General features: G+C 40.2%; 2 protein-coding genes across 2 annotated transcripts; one reads left to right on the top strand and one right to left on the bottom strand.

Moving 5' to 3' along the window:
* Positions 1 to 1096: 1096 nt before the first annotated feature.
* On the bottom strand, positions 1097 to 12672 carry cep152 (centrosomal protein 152). Its single transcript, XM_053319826.1, has 27 exons — positions 12562 to 12672; positions 11026 to 11135; positions 10872 to 10932; positions 10465 to 10782; positions 9913 to 10078; positions 9406 to 9546; positions 8877 to 9016; positions 8289 to 8489; positions 7978 to 8125; positions 7785 to 7876; positions 7505 to 7668; positions 7157 to 7358; positions 6835 to 6939; positions 6621 to 6751; positions 6385 to 6513; positions 6142 to 6277; positions 5544 to 5729; positions 5194 to 5454; positions 4842 to 4973; positions 4109 to 4759; positions 3778 to 3853; positions 3508 to 3675; positions 3332 to 3416; positions 2613 to 2704; positions 2235 to 2391; positions 2044 to 2147; positions 1097 to 1958 (listed from the first exon to the last, which is right to left on the bottom strand). Exons 1-27 carry the CDS (start codon positions 12646 to 12648, stop codon positions 1159 to 1161), a joined length of 5043 nt encoding a protein of 1680 aa, XP_053175801.1. The 5' UTR covers positions 12649 to 12672; the 3' UTR covers positions 1097 to 1158.
* A 1360-nt stretch (positions 12673 to 14032) lies between these two features.
* On the top strand, positions 14033 to 19654 carry galk2 (galactokinase 2). The gene is made up of 10 exons (XM_053319812.1): positions 14033 to 14149; positions 14268 to 14356; positions 15337 to 15460; positions 15597 to 15690; positions 15781 to 15927; positions 16319 to 16417; positions 16602 to 16754; positions 17363 to 17573; positions 18326 to 18527; positions 19198 to 19654. Exons 1-10 carry the CDS (start codon positions 14100 to 14102, stop codon positions 19403 to 19405), a joined length of 1377 nt encoding a protein of 458 aa, XP_053175787.1. The 5' UTR covers positions 14033 to 14099; the 3' UTR covers positions 19406 to 19654.
* The last annotated feature ends 425 nt before the right edge of the window (positions 19655 to 20079 follow it).

The following is a 20079-nucleotide window of genomic DNA, read 5'->3' on the forward strand; positions in this document are numbered from 1 at the left end:
CTTTTGACCAGGAAACATTTTTCACTAAAGTACACTTACAGGTGATATAAGTATCACTTACATCACAGGTAAGTACAGACATTTGCTTTCATGAGTAAACTGTGATATTCAGCAAAAAAGAATGCTGTTTTTTTAAGTGAAATATCTCCATGAACTCACCATTAACACCTTCACAGTGAAAAAACTTATAGGAAAGCTTTGTAGGTTTCTAGTTATCGAAGCCGCATTCATCAGACCTCTCTGGGTAACGGTGAGCTCCTACACTGTTCAAATCCAGTCTGAGCTCTGCAAATATTCACACAGTAAGTTTATGTCTTGGCTTCGTGCTCCTTTAAAAACTTCTAAATCTCAGTGAAGCACAAAGCAAAGACCCACAGCTGCATTTTTAAAAGCTGGACTGAAACTGACACCAAATCTAGACTAGAACAGAGAGGTAAAATGTGAGCAACGTTTCTTAAAGCAGTGGTTCGATGTCTTTGTGAAATACACGTTATTTGCTTTCTGGTTGAGGTAGATGAGCAGATAAATATAAATATCAATCATGTCTGTGTGGTAGATGTGAAGGTGCAGCCAAAAGCCGGTTAGCAAAACAAAAAGTCTAAACAAGAGGAAACATTACATCCAGTTTGTTTCAATCTCATTAAATGTTCATTTAATCTCATTTAAATTCTTCCCCCCCTGGCCAAGAAAATGTAATCAAACATTATATTTCATTTGTTTACTATTTCTTGGCTCGGAGCAGTGACTGGAGTCACATAACAACCCCCCCGTTTTTTGTGCAGACTAAACAAAGCAATAGATTATGCGTTAATTAGGGATTTCGTCATCTTTGGAAAGAGCAATGCTAGCAGTTTCCCTGTTGTCAGTCTTTGTTGAGCTAAGTAAACGGGCTGTAGCTTCATTAGGAGTGTGGACATGAGTTTGGTATTGATCCCTTCATCCAAATCTTGGCAGAAAAGCAAATAAGTGAAAGTGCAAATGAGTTAATTTCCGAAAACGTTGAACTATTACTTAACATTTTACCGCTACGCACAAATACTGCAAACATCTATGAAGGTTCTTTAAAATGTAACCTGTAAACATGAAACTAAAAAGGCACCATTTGGTAAACTTTAAATCTTCACGTAAGTTTTAAACTAATCTCCCTGCTTCACTTTGTCATTTCTGATGGTAGAAAGGACTGTCAAAGCCGCTGTCCTGCTGACACTGTCTCAGCTCGGAGAACACAGGCCTGGAGACGACACCGTGCTGCGTCCCACCCTCAGAACCGGGAGTGGGCTGTCTGTGTGTGCTCATCTTCGCTTTGGGATGGTTCGAGGTTTGGGTGTGAGGTGTCTTTTTAGCGATCTCGTTATAAACTGTCAGGTCAGACTCGTCTGGGGTGAAGCTACCAAACTCTCTGAAGTCAGCAGCCGTCTCAGTAGACACAGAAAACGGCCTCACCGGTTCTACTTTCCTTCCTGAGTAGGACAGTCTGGGGACTTGGAAGCCAGTGTCCGAGTCGCTGCTGGTCATGCTCCAGTCTGTCCGTTTCTCATCTCGGACGGGAGGCTCTCTGCTCTGTCGCTCTGAGTTGAGGCGACTGTCTGCTTTGACACGTTCACTTCCCTGCAGGTACGGCTCCCTGCTCTTACTCCTCGTGGACACACAGACAAAATCCACCTGGGACGGAGGGGCCATCTGTTGAGAAGGTTTGTGAGGGGGGAGTTGCGTGAAGCCTGCCGCCTGGAGGTTAATCCCTGCATCCGCTGAGGCCTCCTCCTTCCTGGATGCAGAAATGTCCTGGTGGCTCAAAGGTTTAGTCCTCGCTGTAGTGGTTACTTTCTGCTCTGGATTAGCAGAAGTCTTTCCCCTGTGGGACCTCTCCTCTGGCCTGATGTCGAGGGGCTCAGTCAGTGTCGACGGGGTAATACTGAAACCTGGAGGGCAGCCAGTGGTGGGCACAGCTGTCGGATGACCTGCCCATACGAAACACACATCAGCACCAAAATCACACTGAGAAAAACAATCCACAGTAAAGCAGATCTGTACATAAGGACTCACTCGGTAAACTGTAGTTCTTTCCAGATTTACTTTTGAAAGGCGTCTCGAGCACTTTAGCCATGGCTGCCAGCTTGCTTGCAGCATTCATTATTTTCTTTTCAGCCCTGCAGCAGACGGGAAGATCGATACAATTAGCCCGAGGAACCACCATGAAACAAGCAAACAAGTTTAGGATAATCATGGCCTCTTACCCTGTCGTCTTTCCTCCGTCCTCCAGTAACTCCTGCAGACAGGTCAGGTAATAGCGCCTCATCTTTCTGGCAGTGTCCTGCCTCTCCCTCTGCACCTCCACGCGGATCATCTCTGCCGCTCTGTCCCGACTCTCCTGGAGGTAACGAAGCATGTCTCCTACCACACAAACACAATCAAGTCTGTGAGTGACATGGTGAGGTTCTCGGCAGATGCTCATGAACATACAAACATGCATCAGTTTCACACATGGGGAGATCCACATGCGTTACAGGACATTTCATCTAGTGTGGAAACAGTTTCTACTTTAATCTGCACCAACTCCTTCTGTTACAGATGTACTCCCCCCCCCCCCCCCCCACCCCCCACCCCCCACCAACCTCTGATCTTTTCTACAGTCGTCATGTATTGCTGCTTCATCTCCTCGAGGCCTTGCTGAAGATTTTGTTGGTCAGAAAGTTGATCAGAAGTCCTGTTAGAGAAGATTACATGTGTTGGCATCATCTATTGAAATTAATGTTATGAATACTTCTAGAGCTACATGTTCATACAATATGTATTATTTCTGTTACAATAATAATAATAATAATAATAATAATAATAATGATAATAATAATAATAATAATAATAACAACAATAATAATAATACTGTGCGTAGCTACATGACTAATTTCAACAAGCCAGGTTTCATGAATCCTGTAACAGTATTTTCTGGCCTACTGCAAATCATCTTTATTCACTCATAGCTAGGAAAAAAGTATAAATCAGGTACAATCAAATACATATAAAAACAGCATTAGGCCAAGCACTGTTCTGTCAAATTTCAAGTCTAAATTGGGGCTCTCATTTCCTCCGTGGTTTGACTTGTTTCTGCATGGAGGTCTGAGCAGGACAAAAATGTCTCGAAGAACTGGGGGATTTGATTAATGAAAATTCAAGAGCAAACATAAATTAAGGTAGACTGGCTTTTTTTATTCAAATCCTGGGAGTCCATTGAGTTGTAATTTAATTTAATTCCCTGTCGTTTAACAATCCAGCCCAAGAAACAACTATTTGACCTTTTGAACTGAAGATAAGAAATGATAAAAGTAATACAAACCCTGAGGTTTCTTTGGCTTTCTTCACTTCCTCCAGCTGCTTGAGATGTTCCTCCTTTGCCTTTTGTAAGCTACGTTCATGTTCATCTATAATCAACATCAAAAGGGATTTATTATTACAGTTGAGTAAATATTTACAGATGACATTTAAACAGACATTTTACATGTAATAAAATACCTTTGAGACGCTGTATAGCAATTTTGTGCTCTCGAACACTGTGCTGGAGTTGACGACATGCTTTCTCTAAGTGTCTCTGGAGCTCCTGGTTCTTCTTCTGCAACTTACTCACAGTCTCAACACACTCCTTCCTGCAACGAGCCTGCTCTCTCCTCTGGGCCAAGGAGCCTGGATACAGTGGGTGATACAGTGGATGATAGTATTATGTAAACTGTTGACGGTCACTCTGCTTCAGTTTAATTCAATTAATTGATACAGCATGTCACATACTTTGCATTTCGTCGATTTCTTTTTCGTGCTGTTCCTGTGTCTCTGTTAATACACGGCTCAACCTCTCCTCACTTATCTACAGGAGGGAAAAAATGAAGCCATGAAAGGAAAAAGCAGCTCAAACATTTATAACATCATAAACACAACACATTCACAAATCTGTTTAATTCAATGCTGCAGTATTTAATCATGGTGGTTCTTGTGGTGCAACGCTCTGACCTTTGTCTTCTGCTGACTCAGTGAATCAATCATTGAGCAGAACAAGTCCTCTTAAATTATTAACAGATTCAATCACTTCTTTTATCTTTTGACAACAGATAATAAAACTCACTCTCTTCCACTCCTTCTTGGCCTGGGATACTGCTCTGTTGACTATGTCTTTGCAGGAACTTTGGATGATGTGTGTTATTGAGCCCTCTGACGTCGCCCCGCTGGTCCTCCTGGTTTCTTCAGCACCCCGCTGATCTGTTTTGGGATCCCTGAGAAGTTGTCCCTGGACTTCGGCCAGCGCAGTCTGAAGCTCTGTGAGTAAATCACCTCTCATCTGCTGCGTCTGGGCCTGCTCCATCTCTGCCTGACTTCTCCACTCCTCCTCCCTGGCCCTCAGAGTCTGTTGTAGCTTGGCCTCCATCTGCAGTAGCAGCTCCTTCTTCTGGAGGTCGGCATCCTCTCGAGCCTCCTGCAGAGCCTGCTCCAGCTTCTTGTGCTGCTCCTGCAGCTTGGTTTGGTACACCTGCTCACTGCGAACTTGGATGCCGGAGATCTCCTGTTGTTTGTCTCGTTTCCAGGCTGCTCTAGCTCCGGCCAGCTCAGCCTTCAGCAGGGCACCTTGCTCTCTCCTCACTTGCTCCAGCTGGCTCTGGAGAGTTGCCACCTCCTCTTGGAGCTCCTCCACTCTCTGCGTTCCAGGGGTCTGCTCCTCCAGCTGGTTCCTCTGCCGCTTAAGCCACTGCTCCTCTGCCTCCCTCAGGGCCCGTGTTACCTGACACATTTAAAAGAAACATGTAATCAGAAAAGAAAAGCCAGATAACAGCAGTGACACTTTTTAAAAAAACCTGTAGTACCCGTTGTTCTGTGTGTTGATCCTGTTGTTCTTCCCATTTTTCCTTCTCTGTTTGGAGACCAGCTTGATATTCTGGTAACGAAGTCAAATCTTCAATCCAGCGATTATAGGCTCTGGTCACTGCACCTTCAACCTGTAACAATGTCATACATGTTTACTACCAAATGTTACCTTTTTATAATAATAATAATAGAGGAATTAATCATTGTGACGGGTTAAAATCTAAAAAACACCTATACACTTCATCAAGTGGTAAGCATCCACAGTCTAATTCAAACTGGTACCACACATATAAAAATATGGAGTAGAACATTTTGGCTAACTAGTGTCAATATAACGGAAAGCCCACTGACCTGTCTGGCCATGTCCTCCAGGTGTTTCTCGTGAAGTTCTCTCTGGGCTTGTTTCCTGGCTTCCTCCACAGCTTTATGTTTGACTTTGTCAGCTTCCAGTTGCAGCTGCAGTTTCTGGGCGCTGAGCCTGGAGTCCAACTCCTCAACAGTAATTGTCACACTGATGGCCTCAGTCTCATCTGCCTGACAGCTTCCCTCAGCAGCCTGTCTGTGTTTCTCCCTTCTAGCCTCCTCCAGCCTCTGGGCCCAGGTCCTCTCCATCTGCACGGAAACAGAACAAAACTTCAGTCTGATGTGTCATTGCCATCAGGGATGTGAGGGAGATGGACAGTAATTTGTGGAAATCATACCTCCTGCAGTTCCTCCTTCCAAGTGGCCATGGCTGAGGCTACATGAGAGTTCACCTGCTGCTGGATCTCAGTCTCTTTCTCTTTGGACCACAGAGCTTTCAGCTGGTTTATTGAGGCCTTATGCTGAGCCTCAAGCTCATCTCTCAGTTTCTCCACACTTGTACCGCTCTCCTCTCTCATCTTTTGCTGAAATTTAGAACCGATTAATCATAAATAATTCATTTCAGACAATCTAGGAGGCAAATGCCCAGTAAACATTTTGTGAAATACAGTTTATATCAAGTATTATGATGGGAATAAAGTTTTAAAAAATTGATTGATATAGCTTCCAGTCCAAGCTGAATCTTCATCTGTATATATACTAACATATAATCTATTAAAAATGGGGTAAATTTGGACATACTGAACAGTCCAAAACCCAACATAATGAACTTACAGTGATAAATATAAAACAAACCAATTAGCCATTTGATATATGACTTTAATGTTTGGTTGATTGACAAAACTAAAATCGCCAACAATTCTGATAATTGAATAATGACTAAGCGTTTCACAGCAACCATCAGTAATATTGTATATACGTCTGAATCTTGTATACCTCATTTTCTCTCATCAAAGCCTCCTCCTTTTCCCCGTCTCGTATTCTTTCTTCCAGCAGGTCCTTTTCCTTGCAGATAGATATGTAACACTCTTGAACTGCCAACATTTTATCATTGGCCTCAGACAGCTGGGTCCTGTGCAGGAAACAGCATGTAATGTAAATGAGCTGCAAATGTATCAGGAGTACCAGACCACTCAAATTCTCAGTCAAATAATACAGATACAGATACTGTAGACTTACTGCAGTTGTTGGAGCTGCTGCTGGTGTTGTTCGGTCAGATGTTCAACCTGAGTAGCATTCTCCAGCATAAGCTCTGTTCTGACTCTGTTCACCACGTCGTCCCTATACTGCCGATTGATCCGCTCAGATCTCCATGAAGAAACAGAAATCATACATATAAATACACAGACAAACACTCATGAGGAAGTTAAAAAGAAAACATTAACTGTAATCTCATTTCTGACTCTGTGTCTTACCGCTCCGCAGCCTCCTGCTTCTCTTGGTCCATGTCCTGGATCATCTCCCTCATCTTGGTGCACAGCTCAAGGTTGGCAGATCTCACCTTCTCCTCACTCAGCTTCAGTTCCTTAATCTTATTTTCTAGCACCTAGAGGTAGAACAACCAAGTTTTTCTATTGAATCAAAACACAAATAAAACATTAACACATTATTCATTTGGTGATGACCAACCTCCACTTGTTCCTGCAAGTGTCGTTTGTCTTCCTGTAGTCTCATTAACTCTTTCTTAGGCTCTCCAGTCATGTCTAGATGTTTATTCGGGCTGGTGTCTCTGACCTGTGGGCAAAGATTTTTTGTGATCACTGTTTGTATCAGAGCCATTCACTGTATTATGATACTTGTGCATCTACCATTAGGACAGCTAGGGAAAAACTTTGACTCAGGTTTTTTAAAGTTCATGTTTTTGAAAAGTTCATTTTCTTGCCTAAACATGCACTTTTTTAGCATGTTTTTCCCTTTTTTAGCATCATGTCTGGTCATCTAGAGTCCTCACCAAAGAGCTGAGCTTGGCTTCATCTAACTGGGTCTGCTGCTCGTTTACTCTGGCTTGACAGTGCTGGAGCTCCTCCTGCAGATGGCTGATCTTCTGCCGCTTCCCCTTCAAACTGCCCAGGCAGCGCTGCATCTCCACTCGCAGCAGCCGCAAAGCCTCATCCTTGGGCAGCTTAGAGTCTGACAGGTTAGCCAGGACAGTACTGACCATGGGGTAGAAAAAAGGATTTTCATTATTAGTGAGAGTGGTAGAAATATTCTCCAAGTCACAAAGTTTCACAGTATAAACTTTGTACTCACAGAACATAAAAGAAAAAGACAAAGATATGGCTCTACTGTCATGTTGTACCTGTGAAGAGTGCCATTTTTCCAGTTGGTTTTCTTTAATCCTAAATCCATACAGGATTCAGACAGTTGGTTCTCCCAGTCACCATTCAGGTCTAATGCAATAACACCATGTTTAACAGCAGACTCATACAGAGTAATCTGCTCCTTCAAATCGGTCAGATCCTCCTTCAGGATAAAAAGGTCAAATAAAAGACTTTAGTCAACAAAGTTTAAGGACCTCTTTTTGAGTAATGAGATTTTGAGGGTGATTCCATTCTGACACAGAAAATAGGAGCACAAACCTGTAACGCTTTGTTCATGTTTTCACTCAGAGCCTTGGCTGATTGAGCATGCTGTAGTTTGATTTGTAATTGACTCGTCTCCTGCACTGAACCTACAGAAAGCAGAACAACAACAGAGAACAATAAGAACATCAAAGTTGCTCAGTCATGTTAAAAATGTGATTACTGTCCACATGCCGACATGTTTGCTCACTTGTCTGCAGCAGCTGGGCACACTGTTTCTGACTCTCCTCCAGACGTTGAGTGAGGGCATTAACCACTCTGGCTCTCTCCAGTTGCTCTTCTTCTCTTTGGCGCTCCAGCTGCTTCACCTGCTCTCGTAACCTCTGACTCAGAGCAACCTGAAAGCAACAAACAAATATTAATATATGTTTACAACTATATTTCTTGAGTGACATGACTATGAAAATATCTGGACATTTATCTGGATTTAAAATGATGGATAACCAGTTGATTCATCAATCTTATGTTGCTGCATTCTGTAACAACTGTAAAACTACAGACCTGTTCACTCAGAGCGTGAGAGGTAGAGTCAAGCTTCTGCTCTATGGTCAACAGTGCAACCTCATGTTGCTCCTTAATAACAGAGAGGTCTCGATCATGCTGCTCCCGAGCTCTGGACAGGGTGTCGGAGCGACAAAGCTCCAACATCTGCTGCTTCATGCTGTCTACTGCAGCCTCTGCCACCCTCTGCTTCTTCGTGTTCTGCAATCAAAGTAAAACTACTGTCTCAACAACTAAAAAACAAACCAACACCTGCTATCAAAGTTTTCTATAAAGATGTTCATACTGTCTGTGTCAGTGAATTTTAATGGGTTAAAATAGTCCTGTTGTGTGTATTTCAACGTAGCATTATAAAGTGGATGGATTTAAAATGCAATAAATAAACTTAAATGACTGATTTCTTAATCATAATTCATAATTTTGCTTTTTATAGGTTTCTCCAATTACAGATGATGTAAAGTACTGCAGTTGACTGTCAGTTATCTGTACTGTAATACTATGGAAACTGTAATTTGTTATTGTGACAGGATTACACATTTAAACATTAAAGAAGACTAATAAAAGTGGGTTTATCAGAAGAGAATTTACCTCCTGGTCTCTCTCATTCAGTGCCTTTACTTGCTGCTCCATTGTCTTAAATTTATTGTGCATCTGAACCTCTCGCTCTTTGGCCTCTTCAAGCAGTCGACTTGATTCCTTAAGACTCACCGCTAGACCGTCCTTTTCATCTATTGATAATAAAAATATTACATTAAGAGTCAAGCAATAATATAGAGACACAGAAAACCAACATAGGATGATGTCCCACTGTGTCTGTGAAGAGTGTAATGCTTCCTTACAGCCACAAGAGGACAGACAGTATGGAGAGATATTTTATGCCTCTATGCCTCAACCAGACACATTGGGAAAGTAGAAGTGCCAAACACAGAAGGAGACATAGAGAGATTTATTAATTAAAAACTGAGGTGAATTCTTTAATTTTCACAACATACAACTTAACTTTTAAATGCACACAGGGAAAAATAAACACAATTATATTTTCATAGGTTACATACTGTAATAAGGGGGATGTACATTTTGCCCCTTATCCTGAAAATTATAACTTTGTGAAACATACCTTTGACGATGGCAAACTGATGCTCGAGATATCTCATATTACGCCTTGAATCCTCTAGTTTTTGCTCCAAGTCTACAATTTGCCTTTGATGAGCATTGTTTAAAATCTGCAGCTGGGCGAGCTGCTCCCTGTCAGCAGTTTCTGAAACGCAACACAAGATTGATATTCAACACACCAATAATTGACCTCTTAAAGTGATAACTCCATCTTTCCATATCCATACATCCATTGACTAATTAAGGCTATTTAAGCAGCTTACCGAATGCATGAGAAAATACACTCATGCACTCAGCTGAATAACCTGATACATCTTCGGCCATCATGATACAAAAGGCATAGTTTTCAAGCAGACTTATAATTTAAACCATTTTTATAAAAACTAATTACTGAACCCCATGTTTTATATTATCGTAGATCTCCAGGCTGTTTCAGCTACAGTAGGTAAATTGAAGTCTCTCTACTCCTGTGTTATTAAACAAGGCACTTAATCAAGGTTGTTGGACTTACGTTGTGTCGAGTCAAGGAACTCTCTCTGAAGATGGTCAAATTGATGTTCTTGGTGTGTGGCCTGTGAATTAAACATCTTTGGCTGATGGGCAGGATGGTGAGGATTGTAGGTGGCCTTGTGCTGATCTGCACCTCTGTCCGCTGCTCCAGACTTCAAATTATGATGCTAAAAACACAAGAAACACAATAATTAAAATATTGTCTTCAGTAACTCAAGAATGAACCAATTCAAAGAAGCACAATTAAACTACAATATCACTTTTAATTCACAATGAAATTGGACAACATGCAAGCTGCCACATTCAAAATTTCTCGTTGACAATTATTTAATGAAAAGGAAAGACACACATATATATTTAACATACAAGGAAACAAGGGCGTTTAAAATAAAGCATATGATATACATGAAGGGAAAAATTACTGAAATCAGACAGCATGCCCGTTTTATAAACTCTAAAAAGACTTTACATGCAACAATAATTATGACTATCAATGCCTGTGCTGTTATTTTATTCTGCAGTGATAAAAAAACAAATATTAAATTCTACTGACTTGAAAATGATTTCTGGCGTTGTTGTGTTCCCCGTAAATGTGGTTGTCCCTGCGCCCTCCTTCTCCGTTATATTCCATGGGGTCATTAGTACCTCGAGGGTTAGATGTTTCATCTGTGGAGAAATCATTGCTTTCTGTGGAGTTTTCTGTTCCTGTGCTGTGTGTATAACCTTGGGTGAACTGGTGATCCTGTGACTGCGGGTTCCAGGGGTGAGGAAGAGGTTGAGCTTGAGGATGACACTGATGTCCATTGAGTTGAACTTCACCATCCTCATAAGCGTATTCATGGGAGCCTTGATTATAGTCAACTTCATAGTTCTTTAGAGAGACATTGACAGTAACAGTGATTATTTTTTAAATTAAAAGTTAAGAAAACAAAAATCTGTGAGAGCAAACTAACATCTCACCTGGTCATGAGAGTTTGGACTTGGATGGTCAGACCATTGCTGAGTCCATTTGGACTGTGGGCTGAGTAGAGAGTTATATTACAATGAATGTATTTGTGGTATGTCTCACTTAATCATTATTAATGTCTCAACAATCACATATAGTATGTGTTACCTGTTGCCAGTGTTTTTATTGCTGCAGTGAGAGTACTCCACCTCCGGGGAGGAGCAGTCTATGCTATCCTCCAGCATGTCATCAGGCAGGTCTGTGAGCAGCTTGTGCAGCTGCAGGAAAAAACACAACACATGGAAATGAGTCATCGAGGTTGCTCTGCAACCGAGTTATAAAATAACACAGAAAAAAAAGCAGAGAGGAGCAGCAATCACTGCCAAGCAGAAAAAATATGTCAAGGGGTTTTTCTCGAAAGTGATTTAAAAACGTTTGTGACACAATTTTAAGTTTTTACATTAAAAATTCAGAATGCAATATTTTGAAAATAGGTTTAACCAAAACGTATATTGCCTGATGATGAGTAAGGCTCAATATAGACATTTAAACATTTTCCTTAAGTTTTAGTACTCACAAATATGTGAGTATTTTATGTGTCATTTAGCATATATGTAGCTCTCACAGTGAAACAAAGTTATAGTGTAAAATACAGTTAGTTTGCTTTTGGTCGAGACAAACACAAACATAAATCGGACAATGTCTTGACATTGAAACAGCACTTCATGTCACAAAAACAACAAGGCAAATTCTTCTCTATGTCAGTAACAGATTGAGCAGTCTTGCTTTGCAGCCAGTCATGAGTGATGGAACAAGTAGAGCCAGCTGGACTTACTTCCCACAAGGACTGTTGAATATTCCTCAAATCCTCCACTGTGTCCACCACTGAAGGACCCATTTTATCCCACTTACACATTTAACAAAGTTAAGAGGGACTTCTGCTTCAGCTGTGAAACCACATGATAACCACCTGGTCTAATCTTTCTGCAGGGAAGTCCTTCAGTGTGAAACACCCAAAAATGTGCCTGGCATGTGGTCGACTCCCTGCAGTATTGCCGTGTTCGGCTCAGAAAGACCTCCATTGTTTGACAAAACATATAGCAAAGTTAACTGGAGCAGAAACATTCCAATTACCGGTGGCAAATATTTTCAACTCCACCAGCTTGTGTGTAATACATAGGCTACTCCTCAAAAAAAGGAAATAAATAAATAACTCCAAGATCAATATTCTCCCAAAGTCCAATTCCTCTGATTGTTGTAGCCCACGACAATCTTCCTTCTCACTCTATTCAAGTACAAGTGGTGTGAAGCACAGAGACAAGGTAACCTAAATAGAGAAATAAAGTGGGGGAAACAACAGGGCAGTGCAAGTATCGGTGTGACACACCTGGAAGGACGCCTTTTCCTTAAGCCAAAAATAGCACAGTTTTATGGTGTCACAGATTGTAGGCGTGAGTAACAACACAGCATGCCTTTCTGACTGTGAAGCTGCCGGTGCATGTCAAATTTCACACCTGAAAATGTTTCCCCAACACAACAACACTATGAACTCAGACCTAAGTCAGAAAAACCTGACAAATTTAATGTTCACAGCAGCTCAAAAAGGGACTGTTATAATAAGGCTAACATACCAACATGACCAAAAAACATTATGCATTATCAGTGAGCAAAGGCGTGTAGGTAAACTATGTGTGTGTGTGTCACCTCTTGCTCTCTTGCATAGTCCTCTTGGTCGTATTCATCCTCATCCTGTTGAGTTTGAAGAGCAGCGCTGTCAAAATCAATAGACATAATGCACAGCCTGCTGGTGTAGGGTGAGCTGGGAGGAAAAAGAGGTGGAAAAACAAACAAACGTAAAAAGGGAAAGTTACAATGAAGCAGGAGACGTTTGTTACGATTAAAGGTGAGATGCTCAAAGTTAAACTACCTAGATGACATTATAAAGTAGCTAGAAGTATAGAGAGTATAACCAGTCAAACAGACCCATTGCTTACCTCTTAAAAATGTGACAGTCCTTTGGTGAGATTCCTATTTACCTTATTGTTTATTAGCTGCCAGCCACATTACTGTTTACAGTACAAAGAGGCGACGCTAAGCTAGCTGACTAGCATCACCATGGCCACACGGACTTCTCTCTGCAACAACGAACCCGACAAACATGAAAATAAACACCTGGCCATGCTACGAAAAACATGGGCTAGTTACGTATGATCAAGATGCGAATGATCAATATGTGTGAGTCCGTTTGGAGGTTAAAGGCCACTTTGGTTACTATTAGTCCAAGCAGTAAACTTCGTTAGCTACACGGCTAACACATGCTAATGTTGCTGCAGCAGTTTCGCCCACTTTGAAAAGTCGCGCGCAGCAGCAGCGCCAAACCGCGGCGGATCTTATTGGTGAAGCAGGTTAAACACTGACTGAACCGAGCTTCTTGTAACATCATGACTGGTGTTATTTCACGAACAGACTCGTACACCTATCTAATATTCATTCTCATTAACAAAGAATGCATGATAGTGGTTATTTTATAAACTCTATTCATCTTTATAAGCAAGCCCGGAACTGCGAAGCTAACTACGTCTCCATGGTAACAGCTTTTTTAGAATTCTGGGTAGTGTAGTCATGGATGTAGTCGCCGTGTTTCCTTGGAAACGAAGCTGAAGCGATGTCTAAACTTCAAGCGATATAAAATGATTATACTTTACACAACTGAGATGAAAACTAAACTTTTATACACTGAATAATAGGAAAAGCGCAAAAATAATATTGGGAATTGAAATTACGAGTTAACATATACGGTGGACTTGAGGGTCAAAATACATTTTTGAAAAAAATTAAAAATTGGGACAAGCTATAATAAATAAATAATATGAAAAGGGATACTCTGACGTCATCGCCACTAGTTTACGCAAAGTCCTTCTAAGGATAATAATCTTATTATAATGTCTCTGGTTTACGTTTCTCTGAGTAAATTGGCCCCGCCCCTTCTGCTGCAGTCACTTCCGCGTTTGTGCCGCAGCTGCTCTTCTAGCTGTTTCAGGGTCAGCTCTTTTGTCATTTACACGAATTTAGCAGCACAAAACTAATCCGAGCTCATATTTGACAGCTGATCCCAGTTCAGCGGTTCTGGCATCTTCCTGTGATCCTCTTGTGACAGTCAGCTGATCGCGTCCACCAGGATCTGTGAGTGCTTCAGTCTGACAGCCACAAGAGTTGACAAGTTGGTGTAAAAAGGGCAGAAAATGGACATTAATCCACCCAAGTTAAAAACTGCGATTACTGCCAATGAAAGGTGAGTAGATGTTAAGATGTGCCGATTGAAAGAGAGATAGACAAGTGAAGAAAACAAATGATTTGTCTGTCTGATGCTTCCTCACTTCACTTCACTGCTTATTTCTGATTCTTTACAGGCTGCAAAAGTTGAAAGAAGCTTTTGAAACAAAGTATGGAAAATCTCCTCTTTTCTATGCTTGTGCACCAGGAAGGGTAAATCTCATAGGTAATCTTATTTCTGTTTTATTTATCACTCAAATGCTTTGAAGTATTGTTAGATTAAATTGTTTATTCAGAAAGAAGGAATTTCTTTCCCTGAAGGAATTTAATTCATAGTTTCAATGGAGGATCTTCAAATTAACACAGCAGTATACAGTTGGGGGAAAAACAAGCAGTGTAAGGGTGAAAGTGATCAAATAAAATACTATATACAGTAAACAATATCTGTGTAAATAAATCTGCAATATATAAATGTACATTAAGCAGCATAAAATGTCATTTTGAGAGAATATATTAGAGGATTATGGCAAACAAAGTACAGCAGTAAAACAAAGTAGTAACATAGAAGTATAACCATAAAAAACTTTGTACCAAATAATTAAACTTGCTTAAAAATGCTAAATTCTCAAGAAAACACCATATAAACTAGTTTGGCATGATCTTAGATTATAACTTTTTATTGATAAAATAAAGGTAATGGAATGCAATTGTTCTAAGTATTAAATTTAATCTGGGGGATAATATAATTCAGGAACATTTCCAAAAAAATTTTTTAAATGAAGTAATTATTTGTTGTACATTTAAATACACTGTAGATGGATTTAATATTTATCATTATTATTAAGTCTGACCATTTTCAGTCTTACTTCTGGTAAAAATGGTGAAAATGTAAAGACCTGATGCTGTTTTGTTTTAAGATAATTGTTTAAGATATTTTTGAATTGCTTATCTTGCCAACCCTTATTTGTCACTGACCCATATACATGTGTGCAATGTTCCTGGGATTAACATAGTAAGGGCACCATCAGTCTATTTTAGTGGGAGTGGAAGGTACTAGGAGCTGTGGTGTTGTGTAGTCTGATGGCTGAAGGTGTGAAGGAGCACCCCAAGCGCTTTGAGGCACATGGCTGGATGAGTTTGTGGCTGAACGTGCTCCTCAGCTGCTTCAGCTCGACATATCTCACATCTCTTTTTCACATTCAACAGGAGAGCACATTGATTACTGCGGCTATTCTGTGCTCCCGATGGCTATTGAACAGAATATCCTCGCAGCCGTCTCAGTGAACAATTCAGGGACAATCGAGCTTGCCAACACAAATCCTCAGTACAAGTAAGATGTGAACACCCACGATCATTGTTGAACTTTTACATGTGATTGTGTCATTAATTCAGGAGTAAAAATGCATGCAGCAGCAGCAGCAGTATCCTCATCTGTACTCAGGAACTTGTTGTTTGTCTCTTTGCAGTGTTTTCACTGTATCATGTTCAGAGGACATCGCCATTGACAGAGACAATCCAAAATGGCATTATTATTTCCTCTGTGGCGTTAAAGGTATTCAGGTAAGATTACTTTGCTCTCATGCTGCTTCATTAGAAACCAGCTTGTAATACTGTATACATAATGGTAAAAAAGTTGTGTTTTTATTACAGGAGAAGTGTGGGATTGCTCCTTTATCAGGGATGTCGTGTGTCGTTGATGGGACCATTCCTCCGAGCTCTGGCCTGTCCAGTTCTAGTGCCTTAGTTTGTTGTGCCGGGCTCGTAACAATGGAGGCAAATCAGAAGTCCCTCCCCAAGGTAAAAAAACTTTAAAATTGGGATGTTTTATATAAACACTACAGTAGATATAAAATCAAAAGGTGCTCAACGATGTAGTTTAGTTTAAGGGTGAAATCAGTCTCTAATAAATTAGGAATTAAAACTTATTACAGACAGTGATGATTAAAATAGGTAAGATGGACTTCAACATTTTCAAACTTAGATTGAAATAAATGATAAAGTAAAAATAAATAATGGTCATAAAATATAGACTAAGGAGGTAGATGAACTCTTTTACAAGCAACTCCCTAACTTGAAAATGAAACCATAATGTGCTTCACTTTCATGCTGTCACTCAGTTTAAGAGAGTGTTTGTCCTTCTCGAATGATCTGTTTAGTCCTTCCCTTGTTCTGCTCTGTCTTCCTCCAGGTGGCTCTGGCTGAGATATGTGCCAAATGTGAGCGCTACATTGGCACAGAGGGAGGGGGCATGGACCAGTCCATCTCCTTCCTGGCAGAGAAAGGAACTGTATGTTCTGCTCATGGAATATCTCCAATACACTATAGAACATAAATACACTATATAATTATCTAAAAAGATGCAAAGTCTCAACCATATAACATATAATGACCTGTTTTAAACTTTGTAGTTGTTTAATATTTTCTATCTAGTCACCGGTTTATACCCTTTTAAATTTTCTGCCCACCGTCAGGCAAAGCTGATAGAGTTTCAGCCTCTGCGGGCCACTGATGTCAAACTCCCAGACGGGGCCGTGTTTGTGATTTCTAACTGCTGCGTGGAGATGAACAAAGCTGCTTCTTCTCACTTCAACATCCGTGTCGTGGAGTGTCGGATCGCCACAAAGGTACGGTCGCCCTGATCTGTGGTTCTCCAACTAATCCTGTTCTCCAACTGGAAAATGTGAAGAAAAAAAAAAGGTTTTATTCACTCACTTTACATTTGCAGCTTTTAATGTGAATTTTGAACACTTCTTTTTAAGAGGGCACCGCTCAAAAAAGGTTCTATAGGGCCCGGTACTGTTAGTCCTCTTACTATCACCCATGAGCATGAAGATATCCATAAAAATAATAAAGAAATCTCCAGTCACCAGACTTTTTAATGCATATTGCAGGATTTCCTCTTTAATGATACTCTAAGGCAAAAAGAGTGGGTTGATATGGTAAACATAACACTTAGTAAGGGACAATTATAATTCAGTTGTGCTTTGTTGCAGAGTTTACAAATGTCTCTTAAAGAGATATCCAGCCTGTGCCTGACTTACGACTGCTTAAAAAAATATTTAGGTTCTCAAGCTCAAACTGTGTTGTGGTGTGACTCTGAGCAATATGTAAATATTCATGTTAAAAGTGAAATGAAAGTAGAGAACATGATTTTGACGTTTGAAAAGGATGGATGATGTGTGTAATATAACTTCACATTTTACACAAAACGTCTTGTCTGGTGTGAACTCAGATGCTGGCCCAGGCGCGCGGTCTGGACTCGAGCAGGTTGTTGAAGCTGGCGCAGGTTCAGACGGAGCTCAAGGCGTCTCTGGAGGAGATGCTGGCTCTGGTGGACGAGGTGCTGCATCCTGAGCCATACACCCGAGAGGAGATCTGCAAGGCGCTGGGCATCACCTCCGAGCAGTTCTCCACTGAGCTGCTGAGCGCTAACACTCAGCATGGTGAGCAACAGCTAATAGCTTCATCTGCGTACTTTTATATCGCAGAGATTATTACGTCTAACGTGGAATAGTTGAATAATCAGTTATAGATTTAAAGGTGTGTTGATGACAATTTTGATAGTCAAATAGTTGTCAGTGAAAATCCCAAATATAAACTTTTGCAGTGTGAGAAGTTATTGAATTTCTTCTTAAATGAATTAACATTTATTGTCTTTGAGTTTTTTTTAATTACCTTTTAGATTCTGATAACTTGTGACAGGCGCTCATCATTATGTATGACAATTTATAAACTAAACAAATTAAAAATGTATCATTAGATTGGTCGACAGTAGCTGCAGCCCTATATGCGATATATCAAAATAGTTATATGAGACTAAATATCATTTGGGACTTTAATTAATAATGTAGTATGATATTTATATATTCCTGGACTCAATAACATAACATTTATACAACATACATTTTAAGCACATCATCTCTCTCTCTTAAGCATCCCATCTCTTCCAGCTGAGAGAAATGAATAACCATTATATTCATGTGCATAAATATCTTCTAAAAAGCTCCAGATTTTCCTGAAAATATCATCACATCCTACTGACACTGAGGTATTTAGTCAAAAATATTTAAATATGTTAAATAAGTATTGCTGAACTGTGTCAACATCACAACTAAGAAGACAGTTTGGCAGGACTAGTGTCTCCAGACAGATGTGATAGCACATCTGCTTTGTCTCCTCTCTCTCTCTCTCTCAGTGACTCACTTCAAGCTGTACCAACGAGCCAAGCATGTGTACGGTGAAGCTGCGCGGGTGCTGCGCTTTAAGAGTGTGTGTGATTCTGAACCCGCTGAATCCGTACAGCTTCTAGGAGACCTGATGAACCAGAGCCACGCAAGCTGCAGAGACCTGTACGAGTGCAGCTGTCCTGAACTGGACCAACTGGTGGACCTCTGCCTGTGAGTGAAGCAATTCAGTCTCTATTCACTCACTGCAATACGGAAATGGAAACCAAATTGCTTTTTGTAACCAATATAGTTTTAGAGATTTAACCTTTAACAGAAGTCAGTCTCTTAGAACATCAAACTTAAGGTTAAGTGAGTTTTTAAGTTGTACAGTGTAGTGATATCTGCTTTGTAATCTCCGCCATACAGGTACTTTAAGCGGAAAAGAGCAAAAACACCCATAATATGCAGAAAATGGAAAACATTTATTTTATTTTATTTACATTTTTGTGCACCTGATACACAATTTGCTACATGGAGGATGTTCTAGGTCAATTTTGCCCCCTGTATAAATTCAGAAATTTAAAAAGAAATCATGGCTGTTATGATGTTCTGCTTTATTTAACATCAGTCTTAGCTTCTTTTTGTTTCTCGACAAGCAGCAAACAGTGTGAAACCTAAAGAATACACCTCTTATCCCATGTGTTGTTTGCCATGATACCATCACATCTTTTGCTTTCGTTACTACCTCTTTCATATTACACTATCACTTCACTCTTTATGCTCCATAATCATACTTAGTCAAATGATGAAGGGAATCAATGGCTAGCTATACTGAGGTTGAACATTGTACTGAAATAATGTCATGGATTAAATAGCTCTCTCTTGTTTCTCTTGGTTACAGGAAGTCGGGGGCAGTGGGCTCTCGGCTGACAGGAGCAGGCTGGGGCGGCTGTGCTGTTTCCATGGTTCCCAGCAAGAAAGTGGAGTCTTTCTTACAGGCAGTGAGGGAAGCTTACTACCTCTCCGATCCTCGCAGAGCAGCGATGGAAAAACAAAGTTTGTTCGTAACAAAGCCGGGTGGAGGAGCTGCTATTTTCCTTGAGGAGTGAAATACATCGTCCATGTCTAATTGCACAGCTATAATTCAATCTCTAATACACTCATGCAGGGAAAGACATTGATTTTTTTTCTTTTCTTTAATTAAGATTATTCTTGAAGGGCCAAACATTGATATCAGGGGTGCATTATTTCAATTTATTTACAAAGGGAATTTCTTTTTGTGTTAAAATATGCTTTTCAAAATCATGAATGTTTTTGTAATAAAATGATTTTCTATAGCTAACGCACTGTCTTACTGTTCATTACAGATTATTTTCTTGTAAACAACAAAAGATGACAAATAAAATAACAATCACGTTTTATTTGTGCTTTATAAAATCCATCCATCCATCTTTTATTAACATTTCCAGCATCAACATCATGTAATTAACAAGGGCAAAAAAAAAAGAAATTAAAAGAAAGAATTAAATATCCTGACTATTTTCAGCTTTTACTTGTGTAGTAGTTGTCATAACAGGAAATGCATCACTTTGAGATGTTTTTTTTCCTGCTGTTGCAGTACATGTATATCAGATTCATGTTGTGTTAAAGGTGTGTGAGCCATCAGGGTAGAAAGTCCTGATTATAGGATCCAAATCTGACCTTCAGCTTCTACACAGGATTCATTTTTGCTGTGATGGCGGAGGTGAGGTTTAAGGCACATGCTACTGTAGTGTATATACTT

This window comes from Scomber japonicus, chromosome 5 (genome assembly GCF_027409825.1).
Source record: "Scomber japonicus isolate fScoJap1 chromosome 5, fScoJap1.pri, whole genome shotgun sequence".
Lineage (NCBI taxonomy): Eukaryota > Metazoa > Chordata > Actinopteri > Scombriformes > Scombridae > Scomber > Scomber japonicus.

Coding starts and splice junctions, on each gene's coding strand:
- cep152 (XM_053319826.1), bottom strand. CDS start 12,648: ATGTCTATTGATTTTGACAGCGCTGCTCTTCAAACTCAACAGGATGAG. Junction 6,940..7,156: donor AAGCCAAGCTCAGCTCTTTG/GTGAGGACTCTA, acceptor CTTTGCCCACAG/GTCAGAGACACCAGCCCGAA. Junction 4,760..4,841: donor ATCAACACACAGAACAACGG/GTACTACAGGTT, acceptor TAAATGTGTCAG/GTAACACGGGCCCTGAGGGA.
- galk2 (XM_053319812.1), top strand. CDS start 14,100: ATGGACATTAATCCACCCAAGTTAAAAACTGCGATTACTGCCAATGAA. Junction 14,150..14,267: donor GCGATTACTGCCAATGAAAG/GTGAGTAGATGT, acceptor GATTCTTTACAG/GCTGCAAAAGTTGAAAGAAG. Junction 16,755..17,362: donor AGTGTCGGATCGCCACAAAG/GTACGGTCGCCC, acceptor GTGTGAACTCAG/ATGCTGGCCCAGGCGCGCGG.